Below are 19,488 nucleotides of genomic sequence, written 5' to 3'. Positions count from 1 at the left end.
ATGTGTGAGCAGGCAGCGCGCTACTGCAGGGACGGCGTCCACAAACTGCTCAACAAGGAACAAGCCAATAAAGTCCTCCGGGCCAGCCAGGACAGCAGCGACCACCAGCCACCCAACGACCCTCCACAGCCCAGCCAGGAGGAGAGCGAGGAGTCCGCGACGGCAGCGCAGTCCGGGAACAGCAGCGGCGTGCAGCCCGGCGGTGGTATCGACGGGCTCGTCCGCTGGATCGTCACCAAGATGAGCGACAACAAGAACATCTCCAGCCGGGAGTACGCCGGCAGCAAGGAGGAGGTGGCCGTGGCGCAGGAGCAGTTCTTCGCCCCCGAGCCGCGTAAAGGCATCTCCGTCATATTGGATGTGAGTATTAGAGAAAACTACAGACACCTGTGTGGGGCAGTTGGTCCGGTTCACGTCGAGTCGAGGGTTTGTTTGTTTTTTGGGGGGGTGCGTGCCGTGCGCTTGTGGCTTGTCTTGTCTTGGACCAGACCGGACGGTGCGCTGACTGCGCACCTAACGCACACAGAAAGATGAGATACATTATGATTAGCTGCACTAACACACCTTGTTGAGAAAGATATGCTGTTTCCTCCACAATTAGTAGTTGTAACTGGAAACAGCTGCACTTGAATCGTCCAAACAAACTCCATATCATGATCTGGTCTGATCTGCATCATCTTTACTCCATCTATCAAACTACGAAAAGTAGCCTTTTATGAATGTCATAATGTAAAACCCTGACTGAAAATATGGTTTTACATGATGACATGATTCATAATGGGCTACTTCCCCCCCTCCTTTTTTCTTTTACATATTCCACAAATAAAAAGAAGCAAGAATAAGATAATTCCTATTATACCTGCAACTGTCCCTATATGTAACTTGTTGTTCCTTGTTAGAATAATCAATTATAGTCATCCCAGACAAGTAGCCGCCCTACTCCCTAGCCTATATACTGAATAGTATTGTAGTAGGCTGTATGACTCTGGTAGAGTAATAATAAGTCTGAAGTTCACATAAAGCTATACGTTTATTTCGCAATGTATATTATTGACATGACACTCCCATTACTTCTAGCCTTATAGAAAATAATCACGCATAATCCCTTATGTGCCTGCTGTTTTTACCAGCTCTGTGCATATATATTAATCTCTGGCAGTGACCTAATGCATACGATAGATACGCACCTTCATCCTAATGCCGTCTTTGACAGCCATAGCTAAACTTAATAATTGATGAAGCTATTCCAGAGTGCGGGGCAATTACGCTGCGGGGAAGGCTGCTGAGGCTGCGATCAGCGCATTATTGATTTAGGTGTTTATCATATTCGCTGCCCTAAAAATGATTTTCCTCAGAGATCAGCCTGTAAAGCTTCAATGGATTTAGGGGGATAAAAACGTAGAATAAAAGCAGTTTCTGAGTACACTCACTGACCTATATCTATAGTTCTCTCTGTGTGTGTGTGTGTGTGTGGGTGTGTTTGTGTGTGTGTGTGTGTGTGTGTGTGTGTGTGTGTGTGTGTGTGTGCGCGCGCGCATGCACGTTCCTTTTTGCAAGACACATTTGTTAGCAGTATGGGTGAGGCAGATAAGGAGGATAGAAGGTTGATTTTGAGCCTCCTTATTTGACATAAGAGACAGAATGATGTCTTCCAGCCTATATAGAGATATGAATCTGTTATCTAGGACCCTCGTGAGGTCCTAGATAACAGATTGTCAAAATTCTCCAGCATTCCCCAGCTCTCTGCACAAAGGTCCTACTGTACATATCACAAGTTAACATCTTCAATTTGTGACAACATACTCTTCTTTTGGCATTTCACTCTCCTATATGGCTTTGCCCATTCCCTCAAACATTCAAATGTCAATGTCAAAGTTTTGATGTTATCCGAATTATTCACTGTGACAAAGTGTGTGTGTGTGTGTGTGTGTGTGTGTTCACTGTGTGTGTGTGTGCTGTGTTTGAACATTCGCTCGATAGGGTTGGCACTCGAATCTTAATTAATGGGCTTTAACCATTCGTTTTTTTTTGCCGCCCAGTGTCCCCCCCCCCCAGTGCCTCCCCAGACAGTGTCCCCCCACTGACTCCCCAGACAGTGCCCCCCCAGTGTCCCCCAGTTCCTCCCCAGACAGTTCCCCCCCAGTGCCCTCCCAGTGTCCCCCCCACTGCCTCCCCAGACAGTGTCCCCCCACTGCCTCCCCAGACAGTGTCCCCCCAGTGCCTTCACAGTGTCCCCCCCCCCCACTGCCTCCCCAGACAGTGTCCCCCCAGTGCCTTCAGTGTCCCCCCCCCCCACTGCCTCCCCAGACAGTGTCCCCCCACTGCCTCCCCAGACAGTGTCCCCCCAGTGCCTTCACAGTGTCCCCCCCCCCCACTGCCTCCCCAGACAGTGTCCCCCCAGTGCCTTCAGTGTCCCCCCCCCACTGCCTCCCCAGACAGTGTCCCCCCACTGCCTCCCCAGACAGTGCCCCCCCCCCCCACTGCCTCCCCAGACAGTGTCCCCCCACTGCCTCCCCAGACAGTGCCCCCCCCCCACTGCCTCCCCAGACAGTGTCCCCCCAGTGCCTTCAGTGTCCCCCCCCCCACTGCCTCCCCAGACAGTGTCCCCCCACTGCCTCCCCAGACAGTGCCCCCCCCCACTGCCTCCCCAGACAGTGTCCCCCCAGTGCCCTCCCAGTGTCCCCCCACTGCCTCCCCAGTCAGTGTCCCCCCATTGCCTCCCCAGACAGTTCCCAGACAGTGCGCTCCCAGTTATTTTTATAATTAATTAGAAACTAATGGTTCGGAAGTTCGATCGAAAATTCCTGACTAAGTCCGAGTCCTAAAAACAGGGCTAGGGTGTGCGTGCGTGCGTGTGCCCGTGGGCCTGTCTTCTCAGTATAGACCGATTCCGTACCGGTTTCATGGTCGCAGCCTACGTATTTCCTGTAGGCGGACTCGACGTAGCTGCGGGGGTAAAACCCTCACCAGGCGCACATCTTCCACTACAGTGAACGGCAGAGTGACTGATGTTAGTTTGCCTCAAACTTTACTCCTTTACCTGCTTTTTTACTAACACTAACATTACAAAGATGCCCAGAACATCGAGATGAACCTGTGTAGTTTATGGCTGCTCCAACAGTAGTGGCAACATAACAAATAAAATAAAACGGAATGTCTAATATCCACCGCGATGGCTGAGACCAGAGCCATTGAGCAATGGTTGAGACAAAGCAGTGAAAGATACATAACGCCAGTCTTACCCAATACCAAATATTTCTGTTTTATTAACACAAGGCTGCTGTACTTTATACCTCATACTTTAAATGCTTAGTATGAGGTATAAAATACAGCAGCCTTGTGTTCATAAAACAGAAAGATTGGGTATTGGGTAAGACTGAAATTATGTATCTTGCAGGATTCTTCACTGCTTTGTCTCAACCATTACTCAATGGCTCTGGTCTCAGCCATCGCGGTGGATATTAGACATTCCGTTTTATTTGATTTGTTATGTTGCCACTACTGTTGGAGCAGCCATAAACTACACAGGTTCATCTCGATGTTCTGGGCATCTTTGTAATGTTAGTGTTAGTAAAAAAGCAGGTAAAGGAGTAAAGTTTGAGGCAAACTAACATCAGTCACTCTGCCGTTCACTGTAGTGGAAGATGTGCGCCTGGTGAGGGTTTTACCCCCGCAGCTACGTCGAGTCCGCCTACAGGAAATACGTAGGCTGCGACCATGAAACCGGTACGGAATCGGTCTATAGCTGTACTACGCTGCTTGCCTTCCCCTCTCCTCTGCTGTGCTGCTGTGATACGCTTGCCTTCCCCTCTCCTCTGCTGTGCTGCTGTGATACGCTTGCTGTTGTCCTAATTTCAGTGTTCTCCGCCTTTGTTTCCTCTCTTTGTTTGGTCCTTGCGGCTTCCCCAAACTCCCCTTCTACTGCATGTTTTCTTAATCCACCTTTCCTTTCCTTTCCTTTCCTTTCCTTTCCTTTCCTTTCCTTTCCTTTCCTTTCCTTTCCTTTCCTTTCCTTTCCTTTCCTTTCCTTTCCTTTCCTTTCCTTTCCTTTCCTTTCCTTTCCTTTCCTTTCCTTTCCTTTCCTTTCCTTTCCTTTCCTTTCCTTTCCTTTCCTTTCCTTTCCTTTCCTTTCCTTTCAGTCTCTTCTCATTTATCCTCTGCCCCATCTCCTAGTCTCCTCTAATCTCTCCTCACCATCTCTCCTCACCATCTCCTCTCCTCACCATCTCTCCTCACCATCTCCTCTCCTCTAATCTCTCCTCACCGTCTCCTCGCCTCTACTCTCCACTCTTCTCTCCCTGCATCTCTCCTATAGAACAATCTTTCTTTCTCTGACTTTTCAGCCGATAATATTGGGGTATTTTAACTTTGCTCTCTCTCTCTCTCTCTCTCTCTCTCTCTCTCTCTCTCTCTCTCTCTAGTCTCAACATGTACAGTACACGTAATGGTGGCCACTAGTGCATCAGAGAGAGACTAGAGTTCAGCCCTTCTCTGGAACAGTATGCTTCCTCTCAGGCTTGTAGTTCTCTGTCTGTCTGTCTACAGTACATGACCAGTGGGTGCAGTCACATTCACAACTCTGAACAGTTTGTCACTGGGAATAAGTGGGAACATCGCTCATTTGAGCTGCTACTGACACTAGGTCGTTTGGTCTCACTCCAAGATGAACAAACCATCCGTTTCTTGTATAAGAAGTGAGTATAGTAAAGATACTAGGGTTTCTTTTCTTGGAGGAAGATTGGGGACAATGTACAATAGACCTTAGTCTATGTAGGTCAGGTCATATGCTTCAGACTCAGCCCCATAATGTCACAGTTGGATCTGAGCTAGTAGTTAAATTATTATGAACATAATTAGGCGATGTTAATACAATCTGGGAATGCATTTCTTACTAAGAAATGTCTTCACCAATGTGTTTGTAAAGGTGTCTACTAACACATCCCACATTGGTTTCTATTCCGCCACCCTAAGGGAATTGTTGACAGCTGCTGAAAGTTGGGCTACCATCAACAACCAATATTAGGCAAAATGTTCTAAATTTAATTATACTTTAAGTAGCATGTGACGTGTCAAACTAGGGGATTTTCATGATTCTTCATTCATATCCACTTGACCTCATCACATTTGTGATGATGGCTATGGCCGTCTTTAGCCCAATGAGTGTTTTTTGTGCAAAACTGATTCAGAATAATGAAAACCCCCTAGTTTGACACATCACATGCTACTTAGAGAATAATGGAATTTAGAACATTTGTCTTTATATAGGTTGTTAATGGTACCCCAACTTTCAGCAGCTGTCAAAAATTCCCCTAGGGTGGCTGAATAAATTACAATGTGGGATATGTTAGTAGACAGTACACACCTTTACAAATACATTGGTGTAGACATTTCTTGGTAAGAAATGTATTCCCAGATTTGACATGATTCTGACAACTTTCTCTGACTAAATGGCATCAGAGGTTGTCCACCTACATTGTTCCAAATGTTGTACATACATGCACCTCCTGTAGCTGAGAAAAGGACATTTGTCTGACAAGCAAATTGCATTTCTCTAATGACTTTCCTTCAGCTCTCACCAAGTGAAGCAAAGGAATGTATTTTTTCCATATTGTTTGTGAAGTGTCATTCTGACATTGTGTGAAGTGTCGAACTGTTTGGGAAGTGTGGAAATTCAAAATGCTATTTTACATAAATTAGGTTCAGGTTCTGTACTCATCAACTCTGTATAATTGTGTGTACACTGCCATTGTTGTGCAAAGCACCTTTCAGATGTGACATGCTGCAAACCGTCACCTAGGTATAATTCAGGAACATTTCACACACGTGTGTGTGTGTGTGTGGGTGGTGGAACTGGGCCATATCATATTGAAATGCATGTTTACATACATAACATTAACATAGAGTTTATATTACTGGTTCTGAAAGTGGAGAAAAGGACAACCTATCTGCGCAAAAAGCATGGAATACGGATGTGTATATTACAGGAAACTCCCATTAAACTTTTCAACAAACTCTGGTAAACTCCCGAATTGTACCATCACACCTGTATATTACCGTATATTACTGTATATGCCCGCTAAACTTGAGGTTTACGGGCAAATCTAGTGCCCATAATTGCCCGTTAACTCCTCTTTTCACGCAGTCTATGCGTTGCATTGTGAAGTTGAAGATCGGCTATTTTGAAAAAAAGACTATCAATTTGTGGGTCGTTGATATACAAATGTTTGAGAATCACTGAATTATATTCTGGCACCGTACCAAATAGTGAAGAGAGGAGAGTCCGCACACAGATTTGCTCCAAGGTGTTTGCTTTTTATTCAAAACACCATAATTAATACACAATTAATTAAGCAAACACCTTGGAGCAAATCTGTGTGCGGACTCTCCTCTCTTCACTGTACTTACCTTAGTCCAGCACCAGACAAGAACTGGATGTGCGCTAGCCACCTACCTTTTATACTACCGTACCAAATACGGTAGTATAATGTGTGCATGAGTGTGTTTACTCTCTTCGTACATATTTATTCAACACATCCCCTGCCATTCCAAAACCACCAATTTTTTTCAATGAAACCTGTTATTTTGAAGGTTCCTCCGAAACCTGATTTGTGTTGTGACAGACGCTCGTCTTTTCTTTCACCAGGAGAAGACACTTTGTGGACGCCATCAGGGGTTCTTTCATTATGGGCCGTGGAATAAAGCTCATTTTGACTAGGGGTGCAATCTGGGAAAGGAATCCGAGATAAAGGCAATTGAATTGAAAGGCAATTGTTGGTTGTTGAGTGCTTTGTCGGTGGTGAGCAGAATCTTGTAGTGAATTCTTTGTTTTGACGGGGAGCCAGTGTAGGTCGTGGAGGACAGGTGTAATGTGGTCTCCATAGATATTAACCCCTTTTGGGGCGGGAACCCCTTTTGGTGTTAGCATCATGTTATGCTTTAGCTATTGAATAATAGCAGATCTACAAGCTTATAGCGCACCACCGAGTGCCGCGCTACGAGCTTGTAGGTCTGCTATTATTTTTTAATCGAAGAACGACTGACATAGAAACATAGCTTTTTCAGAAAACTGTCTAGAATCTGATCTCAGGTCTGAATGGGTTAAAAATATATACCGTAGATGCCTCATTGGTCGCTGCAGGTCGTTGGAGCGACCCGTCTCAGACGGGAGGAGGAAGTCAAGTGGAATCCTGAAGTGCTGCTGGGAAAGAGGGAGTCGCGACTCCGATTGGCCTATAACGAACGTCCCCTTCCGCTCTTCCGTTTTCCTTCCCCTATGCTTCACAAGGAATCTCGGGAAAGCTATGGCCAATATCGCCTCCCGTTGACCTTCCCTTGAAATACAGACGCCCCAGAGCCTACCTTATGTCTATGGTGGTCTCTGGAGCGTGTACTGGGCAGCTGACGCGTTGGAGTTTGTTGAGGACTTTGGAGGCGGTGCCGTTTGAGGATACTGTTGCAGTAATCAATCCGGGATGTAATGCATGCGTGGATGAGTGTTTCGGCGGCTGGGAAAGTCTTTAATGGTCCTCTGCTTGAATTATTAGAGAGTCACATATCCCCCGAGGCGCTGCATAAAGATTCATGGGCCAATATACCCAATTTCAAACTAATGTACTAAACTAAATCTCAATGAAAAGCATCATCATTGTCAGTCTGTAGTGTTAATATAGCTGTTTTCACAGCAATGTTGTTCTCTGACATGACATTAATAATGATTGCACCTGTATTTCAGAGCCATAGTGTACTGCAGTATGCTGCCAGCTTAGTTGGTGAGACGTACAGATTATTAGGATCAGATGGGATAATAGTTCCACTACTAGAACTAAGACACCCATTATTGTCTCCACCAGGCCGAAGGCATGGGGGGAGAGTATGTTTTGCACTCCGTCCGTCCGTGTGTCCGTCCGTCCGTCCGTCCGTGTGTGTGTCCGTGAGCAGCTAATCTCCGGCACCGTTAACCCGGTCGATGCCAAATTTTGCACACACACTCCCTGGATGCCAACGATGAACCTCTGCCCCAAAATTTCCAGAACGGCCTGTTATAGCGCCACCAGGAGGCCGCTTTGTGCAAAACAAGTTTTTGCACAGTACACCTACAGATTTTGTCCAAACATCGCGCAAATTGGTACACAGTCTCTCTAGAGCCATTCAACGAAACGGGTCTTTCAGATTTCTCAGACTCCATCCTGATTGGTTAAGATTGGCTTCCAAAGTTCAGAGGAGTGCTCAGTTTCAAACAAAATGCTGCAAATCATGAACACATCGCGTGATTTTTTACTTTTGTTGCCCTTTTATCCAACCACCAGATGAAGGCAAGCTGCAATGTCCTACATTCCTATCCTGGTGGAGACCTGTGCCCAGAAGGGCACTTTTTCTAGTATTGTATTCTATTTTATTTTTTGAGAGGAAGGCTGATATACTGAATAATAGTTCTAGAAACTTTATTATCGATATGTTTCGCTTTTATGTTTTGAATGCAGAATATTTTATGTTAATCTCCATTTAACACCATTCTCTCTCTCTCTGTCCACAGATATTCCGAAGAGCCGATAAGGATGGTGAGTGAAGTGAATTCATTTTCTCCAACATTATGTGAATATGGCAGTTTGAAGTGCTGGAGTGAAAACTGTTTAATTGACTATAACCAGGCAGAGAATGGCTTATCGGGGCTATCCTCATTCATGTTTGAATATCTGAAAAATATTCACAGCTCTTCTTTGCCCATGTCTTGATGTTTTATGAACGAGCCATGGTCCCATTTTGGTACAGTTTGGGCTAATTAAGTGAAAGGGATGTTTGTGCAATTGTACTATAATGTTGATATGGTACAATGTATGATGTAATATGATTTATCATATACTCTAGGAGACTAGGAACATGACATGATATGGCATGTCCATAACTTGGGGTAGATCCAGACACGCCGTTATCGTTAGTTCAGAAGGGTCTGAATGTCCCCGCACTATTGGGGGATGACTGGTGTATTTATTATTTAACCGGCGCTGTTCTAGCACTGTTCTCCTTTTGTTTGCGTAATTGACGGCAATGACCATTCTTCACAGTCGCTCTCTCAACCCGATCAAGGTGTCAAACAAGCTAAAACAAAGTACGGTATGAAAACAGCAGATGCCTGTGGGGATCGGGCTGCTGTGATAAACGGGCTGACCAGGGATCAGATAACGGCAGCGCATTATACTGTATGGGGGGGAACAAAGTTATTTCCCCATCAGTTAAAGTGAAATCCGAGAGAGCATGCATGCACAAAGCGCATCAAACCTCTGTGGAATCAATGGTGTGATCATCATGTATTGCATGACATCACTTATTCATCGAGGTGAAAACATGTGATTTAATGTTATTCCATTAAATAATGGGTACCGCGGGTGCGTCTTTCTTTTTTTTTTATGCTGGCTCCACTCGGATCTCGGAACCAATTTCAGGGGTCAATTAGGGTTTGGGTCTGTCATTTTGAACCTGTGAAGGTCTGTCTGTCTGTCTGTCTGTCTGTCTGTCTAATTCTAATATGTTCATTATTTATTCTGAGTCTGACTTCCATATTAACCCCTTTTGGTGTTAGCACGTTATGCTTTAGCATATCTACAAGCTACGAGCTTGTAGGTCTGCTATTTTTGAAAAATCGAAGAACCACTGAACCACTTTAGAATCTGATCTCAGGTCAAAATGGTTTAAGCTACTATAAGTGATTCTTATGCAATCCAATGTTTCATGTAGTTTTAGAGTAGGCCAACAAGCTTGAATGTCCCTTATTATTATAGTTAGTAAATTCAATTCCGAGGAGGACTCATCCATTTGGTTACACTCTTCTGAGCTACACGAAAAACAGTGGACGTCACGACGTCATCCCCTGAATGTAGAGAGATTGTAGTTACAGAACTACTAGAATGCTTTTATTTTTGAAAATTAAAACATATATACACTACACAGTATATATTTATATATATTTGATAAACATTATTGTTTTGTAATCAATTAAATAGGTAGTTAAATTAACTGCTGCTGCTATACTCTACAATCGTTCATAATCCTATATTAAAATGGGTGGGCGCAGGTGTGTGTGTGGGTGGGTTGTTAGGATTGAGGTGACTTCTGGAAACGTTGATATGTTTTTGGGTGGTTCAGAAATATCAACTTTCAATGTATCTGTGGTTGGTTTGCAGCCAGAAACACATCAACGTGTCCTCCAGCAACACCCAGGCTGCCAACCGAGCTCCCGGTGACTGGCTGTGAATGGCAGACAGTGTATTTTTAACTTGTTTCTTAAAGTATTCTTAACGGGTAAAGTTTGTATCACTGTTGTTGTGCCATGCGGGGAGCAGTTTGTATATCCCCTCTTGCATTCTCTCTCTCCTTCTTTCTCTCTATTCTCATTCCTCTATATCTTGTGTAGATCTCTCTCATCTCCTTCTATCCTCTCTCACTACGTTCTTCTTGCTCGTCCGCGTTCTGTGTGCGTTTGACGGGAAAGAATATAAAAACTAATGAGGAGACAGCTTAAAAAGCTTTGCTTTCATATCAGCCAGATGGCGCGTGCGTGCGTGCGTGCATGTGTGTGTTTTAACTTGTGTGTTTCTGTGGAGAAAGAGATGGCAGCAGAACATGCACTGGAGATTCTTCCTTGCCTACTCTCTGAGTCAGATAAACCCCCACCATTGAGAAGATAATGACTGCACACACACAGCCAGTATGGTCTAATTGGTATACTTTGGCATTTTGTTTAAACATACCAATTTGTGACTCAACATTGACAGCGGCTGTTTACCACCCAGTTGTTGCCAACATACTGTTTGTGAACTTACCAGAAACATCCTGTCCAATGTCGTTGACTTGATCCTTTCAGGAAGAGCCAGACCCATATATCTGAAATTATGTGTCCTGATTTGACATGCATAAAATAAATATAATAAAATAAAAACTGCAACACGTTCTCCAGAATTAAGTGAATGGACCGACACATTCTTTTGACGTGACATTTCAATAGTTCACTCATTCTGCCTCGGTCAGCAAACTGACTGGTTAGGGACTGATTATGTCACCACGGATCTTAAAGGACCACTTCACCACTTTTAAACCTATCTTCATATACTAGGTCCTCACTAATAATACCTTAAATTCCACACCCTCGCAGGGAGTACAGTGCCCGGTATCGAGTCGGTCGGACCCACGGTTCTCCAGAACCACCACAAAATGCTCTGCTCAGGCTCTGCCAGTGGGCCAAAGTTCCCTCACATGTGCAATTTCCAGCCTCTGCCTCAGCCAATTGATTGCCATGGCAACCCCACACCTGCAAATTGATTACTAAAGGCTCATTCATAGTGGTGAGGTAACCACCGGAGCTGAATTAACATTGAGCGGTGGTGAGTAAAGACAGAGAGAAGGGCGGTGGCGGTGGTTTGCTCTTCACCGCGGCTCAGTGATGTCATGTTGTAGTTCGGTGGTCACCTCACCACCGAAAATCCAGACTATGAATAACGCTTTAACCACTTCACAGTCAGTTTGCACTCTCCAGACACAGGCAGACTGGCAGATACAGAGATCTCCATGTGGGACACAGATAGTTAAAACACAGGCAGACTGGCAGATACCTTTAGCCTTTCTTCAAGTTGCTTAGTGGATTGCACTCTCACACAAGTTATGGAGGGAAAAACAACACATATTTTTACACTTTATTCATATTTTACACTCATTGTTAGGGAACTCAGTAGCGGGTTGAAGATCAAAAGCAGCTGCATCAGCTACGTAGGCATAGTATGGAGCAGTATCTCTCTCACAGGCAAGACAGAACTTGAGGTTGTCATCATTGAAGGCAATATCAAATGCAGTGAGATATCGGGAGGAGATTCTGGAGCCAGTGGCGATCCCATATCTTCAGAATCTGGGACCTAACGCCATCCTCCAGGATGACAACGCTCGCCCCTACAGAGCCAGGGTCATCACAGTGTAGCCTACCTACAGAATTTGGGAGTGAAGTAGATGGAATGGACTGCTGTCAGTCCAGACCTCAACCCATTTGAACACTTGTGGGATCAGTTTGGACGTGCTGTATGTGCTAGAGTGACCAACAGAACCACGTTGGAGGACTTGCAACAAAACATGGCTGAGGAATGGGATGCCATCCCATCCCACAGCAAAATGTGGCTAGGTTTGGTGACCAGCATGGTGCCAAGCTGCAGCTGCTTTTGGATAATAGTGTAAAACTGGCCAATATCTGTTTTTCATTCCTTATTACTGTGTGAGAGTGCAATCATCCAATCCACTAAGCAACTCAAAGCAAGGATGAATACCAACCACTTGCCATTTTGGCAATTCTTTTGGAGGCGCTAACCCACATTTTGTTAATTGTGTTACTCATTCCACGAACACCCAATCCTGACAATCTATACATTGTTGTAAAGGTGACTAATCAACCAGTGGAGAAATGATTAACCGAAGTTTCTGAACTTTTGTTGCTGACTTAGAGAGAGAGAGAGAGAGCTTTTGATACTACGCTTACTGCCATTGCCGTTGATTAATGGCAATTGCGCTTTTATAGTGCATTCGATCGATCGAGCCATAATGCTACTTACGTTAGCCTGGGGAAACTAACATTTAGTCAAATGATGAGCTCGGCTGGAAAAAATGCTGGCGTGAATTAGATCCTAATTTTTCAATAAATGCCAGCGCTGCAAGTGTTAAAGAGAAACCTGGTTATAGGGGATAGAGAGAGAGAGAGAGAGAGAGAGAGAGAAAGAAAAATGGGCGACTGACTGAGCTATGAAGAACTATTTTTATCCTCAACCCTTGCTCTCCTGGGAAGGAAGGCTGGTACTGCTCTAATGAGAGAGAGAGAGAAGAGAGGCTAACGGAGAAATATTTCTAAAGAGGAGAGTGCAGGCGGTGGGGGGAGAAGAACTTAGGGGAGGAGAGAAAGCGAGCATAAGAAGGAGCCGTAAGAGCGAGAAAGAGGAGGCCAGTATCATGTAGGCGCTACTTGCCCAGCAGGCGCTAATGGACGCTTAATTGGCTCCATTCTGTCGGTCCGTTCAGAGCAGAGCTGTGCGAGGGATGTCCACTCTGACCCTATAAGCTCTGTGTGTCTGAAGGTAATGCGTATGCATGCAGCGTGTGTGTGTGCACGCTTGGAGGTATGTTTTCACAGACTTAATGCCTATACGAGTGTATGCCGGTTGCAACTGGAAAAGGTGTCTCCTTATTGGAGCACAGGTCTCCGCCACGCCGGGTTGCTTACCCTATACCCAGGTCCCGCAAACTACATGTAGGTCTTGGACAACATTGCAGGAGTTTAGTAGCAGAAAGGGTGCTTGGAAGAAAACTCGCTATGGCAATCAACACGATCAGCACAAGCGGTGCCGGAGATTAGTTGTTCACAGACAGATGGACGTACACAAGGACCAACAGGAGCGCAAACAAAGTCTGGTGTAAGCCAGACACACATATCCATTATTCATTGATGTAGACATCACTGAATAATGCAGTATGTGTACATTATCGCACGCACGCATGCACCTAATTACTTGAATGTAACTGTGCATAATAACACAGTTACATTTTGCATTTTGTAATGAATCACTAATTAAATAAATAAAAACGTCCCCTTCAATGAGATTTGCGTGTAAGAGTAATAGGCTTGTCTCTGCGTTGTGTATAGTTGCCTGACTGTTCAGTGGTTACGATGTCACCACTGCCCAGGTGGCCCAGTCATGAAGTGCTGACTGACTGTCAGCCCATTAGTGTGTTTACTATATTTGTGGTGCCTCGTCAGCCATCTGCTAATTACCATTACTCTCCTCGACGCCAGTAGGAGGAGGCGGACGGTGTTTATTAATGTTCAGTCAAGCCTAAATTGTGTTCAAACTTTAACTAACACAGCTGGCGCAAAATAGAGGCGGACAACTTGAATCACTGCGGCGTGCTTACAGGACGATTAATTACGCCTGTGATGTCTACTCTCAAGACACAGGCCTCTGGGACATAAGGTACACCTCCACTGTATTCCTATTGAAGATGCCTGTTGTTTTCCATCCTGCTGTGTATGTACGCGCACGTGTGCGGTATCACGATTTGACCCTAATAAACTAGTAAATAAACTTAACTGAACTCTAAGGAAGAAATCTCTCAGATCGGCTATTTTCACTGCTTTCTTCATTCATGCTTTGATTTGTTGTTTTAAAATTTATACAATTACGGCATGGGTTTTCAACCGGTGGTCCCTGAAAAAAAAGAAAAAAGTGCTTTCAAAGTGCTTTATTTTTTAAATCACAAAGCGTTTCAGTTATTAATAACAGCTTGAACAAAAGCCAGATGTAGTCCTATTTGACAGTGCAGTGCAGAGACATAATTGCCTTGATGCATAACGAACATCACCGAGCATCACAGCTGTATACAGACAGACACCCACTGGGTCTGGAGTAATTTATCTCCAAAAGCCCTCGAATATGATGGAATATGATTCAAGATTATTGTGATTATGCTATTGCATGCTCAATTATTTCCCCATATATGATGCGTATCTTGCGGAGTTAGTTCAGTCAGGTATACTTGAGCGGCTTCATGCTGTGGTTTTGATCAGATGGATAATTATACTAAGCTCTTAATTTCTGTCTTCTGACCTGCCTTTCGTTAAAAATATGAACACGAGCGATTATTCAGCGGCTTTTAGATCACGGTAAGCAAGCAAAAATATGTCTTTACAGAGTAAAAGCGGCCGTATCTTCCCGGCACCCCGGGCTTCTATTTTGAATGAAATCCCGTTGCTGATTGTGTTAATTTTTAATGATGGTGTTTAATTGTGCCGAGCAGGGAGAATAATGTAGCAGAGCCGATCGCCAAGATAAAATATTCTACGCACGCAGCACACTTGTACTTGTGAGTTATTTGACTGAACTTTGATTTGCAGGCTGGCCACCCATCTCGCGGGACCGCCCTCGAAAAAGCACTGCTGTTTGGGAACCAGTGCTCCAGTAGTCTACATTTACCTGGGCAAGTTAACTGAGAGTGCATTATTATTATTATTATTATTATTGGGGAGTGGATGGTTGCAGGAGGAGGTTTCCATACTGTATACATACAAATTCACACTCACTCAGACATTCCCAGAGCTTGTAAAGGCAGCCCCTACACGGCTCCACTCAGGCTGTTGGGGAGGGGGGGGTTGTGGTTCTGGTTGAGGGGACATCAATCGCCTTAGCCTACATTGCAGTACACTCGTGGGAGTGAGAGCAGCCTCTGGTCATACGTTTCTAACCAACACTAGGGCTGTCACCGTTACACATTTTAAGTTGACGATGTAATTGTCACAAAAAATATTGCTATTAACGATTTGATTGTGGTTTTTTTTTTGGCATGGAGCATTGGAACCATAGACTGTAAAAAAATATGGACAAAGCGTTCCCCGGGTCTAACATGGACGTAAAATGAAGCCTGTCAGTCCTTGAATTGTAAATCGCCATCTTTCTAGATCCGTTTGGGGCTTTGGGCCCAGCTGGCCCATTGGCTGGCCCAGACAACGAGGCGGGACTTCCCCCCCTTCTTCTTCGTTGGTTTTTATTTTGACTCGAGTGGGTGGGGAATCCCGATCATAGACTGTAACGGTAGCCACGCCCCTCAGAACATGCTTTATGGTCATTTTTTTTATAAATGGGACCAGAATTCTCCAAAAAGAATATTATGACATTAGAAATGAGACTTTAAACTAGTGACTGGAAGCAAAAAGTATTCATGACCATGTTTATTAAGGTAATACAGTCTAGGTGAAGTTGGGCCCAAATACATGGACTTCTATGGGGCTATGGGTTTTTTTGGGCCCAATGACAGCGCCACAACAGGCCATTATATGAACTTTCAGGAAATCCCGATTTCCTTGTGGCTTCACAAAATATCTGTCTGACTGCCCCCCTGATTGGAACATATGGATGAAGAATACATTTCTGTTTGCCTGGTAATTAACCCATTTTGACCTGAGATCAGATTCTAAAAATGTCTTCTACATCCTGACAGTTTTCTGAAAAAGCTATGTTTCTATGTCAGTCGTTCTTCGATTTTTCAAAAATAGCAGACCTACAAGCTCGTAGCGCGCCACTCGGTGTTTACATTGTAATATTACACTGTAATATAGTGTAAATAGCTGATAAATTAGCTTGTAGCTTTTTTAATGTATGAACATTTTTCAACATGGAACGTTTTGGAAACAATTATGACGTTTATAACAAAATGGGATTATAGCAAAATTGCAATTATTTTTGCTATAATTAACTGCTATAATTAATTGCTACGATTAACTGAAAATATCAGTGGTTTTCAACCCTTTGCATATCAAAAACCATTATTTATTTGCCATTTTATGTGAGCCCATTTGATCAGATCTTGCCTCTCAGATGCAAAACATTGAATATTTTGTTGTCCACATGTCCATTCTGTATTGATGTTGGTACCATAGGAGAGATAACTATAGATGAAGTGGCCCTCAGGGCACAGGTCTCCACCAGGATTGATATTTGCATAAAATCTGAAGTACTAATATAAAAAATGGGCCTCCTGGTGGAGCTCGAAAAGGAAGAATTGAAAAATGCAGGCCAGATGTTTTTCCTTGGGCTGTAATGAATTGCATTTTTATGAATTGCATTTTTTATAGCGCTTTTCCAAGTGCTCAAAGTGCTTTACAATGGTTAATTCATTCATACATTGGGAGGTGAAGCGGCGAACAGTCGACACCAGCGTCCTCAGTTCCCACATTCACACACCAATGGTGGCAAGTTCACACCGACCGACTCATTGGAGGCAATGTGGGGTTCAGTGTCTTGCCCAAGGACACTTCGACATGTGGACAGGAGGAGGAGGAGCCGGGATTCGAACCGCCCACCCAGGGATCATTGGGCGACCTGCTCTACCTCCTGAGCCACAGCCGCCCGCCCGTAGGGAGTGTGCACACATTTTGTGCACACAAAGTTTTATGCAGATTAATGCATGTAAAGAGGTTACTTGGCCTGTTATAGCGCCACCATGAGGCTGATTTGAAAAAAAGTTAAGTGGCATTGCTTCCTCAGCCTAACCTGACTCCTCCAGATTGCGGCAGTACTGAGTTCACCAGTTCCCTCCTCCTGCCTGCATCTGGGATCTCTCAGGCAGAAACGATGAACCCGGAAGCAGCGGGACCAAAATCTGATATCTCCATAATAATCTCGAGTTGTAGTCTTGTTAGGTTGTGTTTACATTGAGCTGTGGCAGCGCTTCAATATGTCATAAGTCTCGCGTTGATCCCGCCTCTAGCGGCCCCATACAGAGTATGCCCCACAGAATAAAATAGATTCAAAAATATAGGAGTGAGTGATGGCGACGACAAAAAGATGGATAGATAGTGAGGGGACAGTGAAGGGCAGAATGAAAGGGTGAGATTGAAAAGGAGCAATAATTCAGCGCAGAGAGTAACAAGAGGTGACGGACAGGAGAGGGAGAGACGGAGAGACGGGCGTACGATGGAAGACAGACTGACAGACAGCCAGTTCATGGTTTATTCAGTGCAACCAGGGCCACATCAAGCCATTCCATGACCCTGGGCTCAGGTGTAGCTACAATAAGGGCGCCTATCCAAATCCATTTCTGGCCTGGCCTAAATCCATACAATGAGAAAACAAGACCCGAGAACTATTAATGGATGGACGCTCAGTCACCCATTGGAATGCAAATGCGTGCCTTTGTGTCCTACTCGTCTGGCAGGTATATCTCTTTGAAAAACGATTGTGCGCGGACGGGGGGGACGACGATTAACACATCTTGCCTGCCCAAAATGTAATTCGCCACTGCCTGGCCTATCCCTGTCTTGGTGCCCTGCTGTCCCCAACACACACGCAAACACACACACACACACACACACACACACACACACACACACACACACACTCACACGCAGTCGTGCTGCATTAAGACAGAGTTCTCTATTAGACTAGCTTCTAGGCGGCTGTCAGCTTCATATAGCCATGATGAAACAGCCTGTCAGCACTTAGAACTATTTATACTCATGAACGTGAATAAATTATACCTGACTCATATACCGGTAATGTCCTAAAGGGCCTTTTTTTATTTCCCCCTTCTTGCTTCTTCCTGGAGGCAAAGTCACCAACGAGGGCCTTCAGAATGTGATTAGCGCAGTAGATCATGCCTCAGCTGACCGTTGAGCACCGTCAAACTGTCTGGCCGTCAGTGATTGAGATCCTCTGTCTATGTTTGATAATCGCCCACTTGGAAAGGGATCTTTCCCCGGTGGCTTTTCTGGCAGGCAGTAAGTTACAGCTATGGCCTGACTGAGTGCTCTTGTCAACAGTGGGGGAAGCACGTTGGAGCCATTTCACTCTTTGTTAACGCATTTAGGCCTGACGTCGGAAATTTAAAAGCGTCTTTTTAAAATGTATTTTTTTTTTCTGAAAAACCTCATCTTTCTGACCCCAAAAAACGATATGTAATTGGCCGCCGACCCCCGTCTGAAAATATGTTGTTCCAGGTACCCGCCAGAAGCAAAGATTTGCGTAAAAAAAAAACGGAAACTCAAAGAATATATATTCAAAGATACAAGCTCATAGCGCACCACTCGGTGGCGCGCTATGAGCTTGTAGATCTGCTATTTTTCAATAGCTAAAGCATAACATAATAACACCAAAAAGGGGTTCCCACCCAAAATGGGTTAATATGAAGATTCCGCATTGACTTGCACTGCTTGAGAAACTCAACAAATTGAGTTAGTTCATCAGGGAAATCATGTATAGATCAATGTTAGACTTGCTCTGCAATTTGAGATTCGCTGCGGGATTTTCCTTTTCTTCTCTCAAAGTGCTCTCTCTCTCCTCTATGCCTCGTAACTGTAGACCCTTCATATCTGTGTGTCCTACTGCAGTGGTTCTCTCAAACATTTTTGACTCGGGGCACCCCTGTAAATAACGTTTACATCCACGGCACCCCTGAATCCCTGAGGTCCTTTCAGACAGGGAGCGAGTGACGCAGGCGTTGTCGCCTGGATCAGCGACAGGTCTGCTCATGAGGGGCGCGGGACGCAATGCTTGAACCCCAGCATTGCTATTCTGGGGGGGAATGACTTACTTTTGACTTAAGCCCGTTGCTCCTCTAGGGTGCATAGGCCGTTGACAAATGTCCTCCATTTCACTCGGTTTTTAGCCGTTCTTTCGAGATCTCCCCAGTTAAGCCCTCTCTCTGCCATTTCTGCCTCGATACTTCTTCTCCAGCTGTTCCTGGGGCGACCTCGTTTCCTTTTTCCTTGGGGGTTCCATTTCAGGGCTTGTCTGGTGATGTTTGTCGCAGGTTTTCTGAGGGTGTGGCCAATCCAACTCCACTTTCTTTTTCGGATCTGTAAGTCAATGGGGTCCTGGCTTGTTCTTTTCCACAGGTCCACATTGCTTACTTTGTCCCTCCACCAGATGTGGAGGATTCTCCTGAGGCATGTGTTTGTAAATGTTTGCAGCCTGT

At 44.7% G+C, this 19,488-nt stretch overlaps 1 protein-coding gene across 1 annotated transcript in view; it reads left to right on the top strand.

Annotated features, from left to right (window-relative positions):
* necab2 (N-terminal EF-hand calcium binding protein 2) overlaps positions 1-19,488 on the top strand; it is a gene marked incomplete at its 5' end in the record, with an annotated part of 168,900 nt that continues 149,412 nt past the window's right edge. The window contains 2 exons of the mRNA XM_083763985.1: positions 1-360; positions 8,534-8,558. Coding sequence (XP_083620111.1) covers positions 1-360; positions 8,534-8,558 — 385 coding nt within the window. The remainder of the gene's footprint in view (positions 361-8,533; positions 8,559-19,488) is intronic.

This window comes from Protomyctophum parallelum, assembly GCF_964188405.1.
Source record: "Protomyctophum parallelum genome assembly, chromosome: 4".
Taxonomy (NCBI): Eukaryota; Metazoa; Chordata; class Actinopteri; order Myctophiformes; family Myctophidae; genus Protomyctophum; species Protomyctophum parallelum.
Note: the sequence above shows the minus strand (reverse complement) of the source record. Positions and strands in the feature narration are given on the sequence as shown.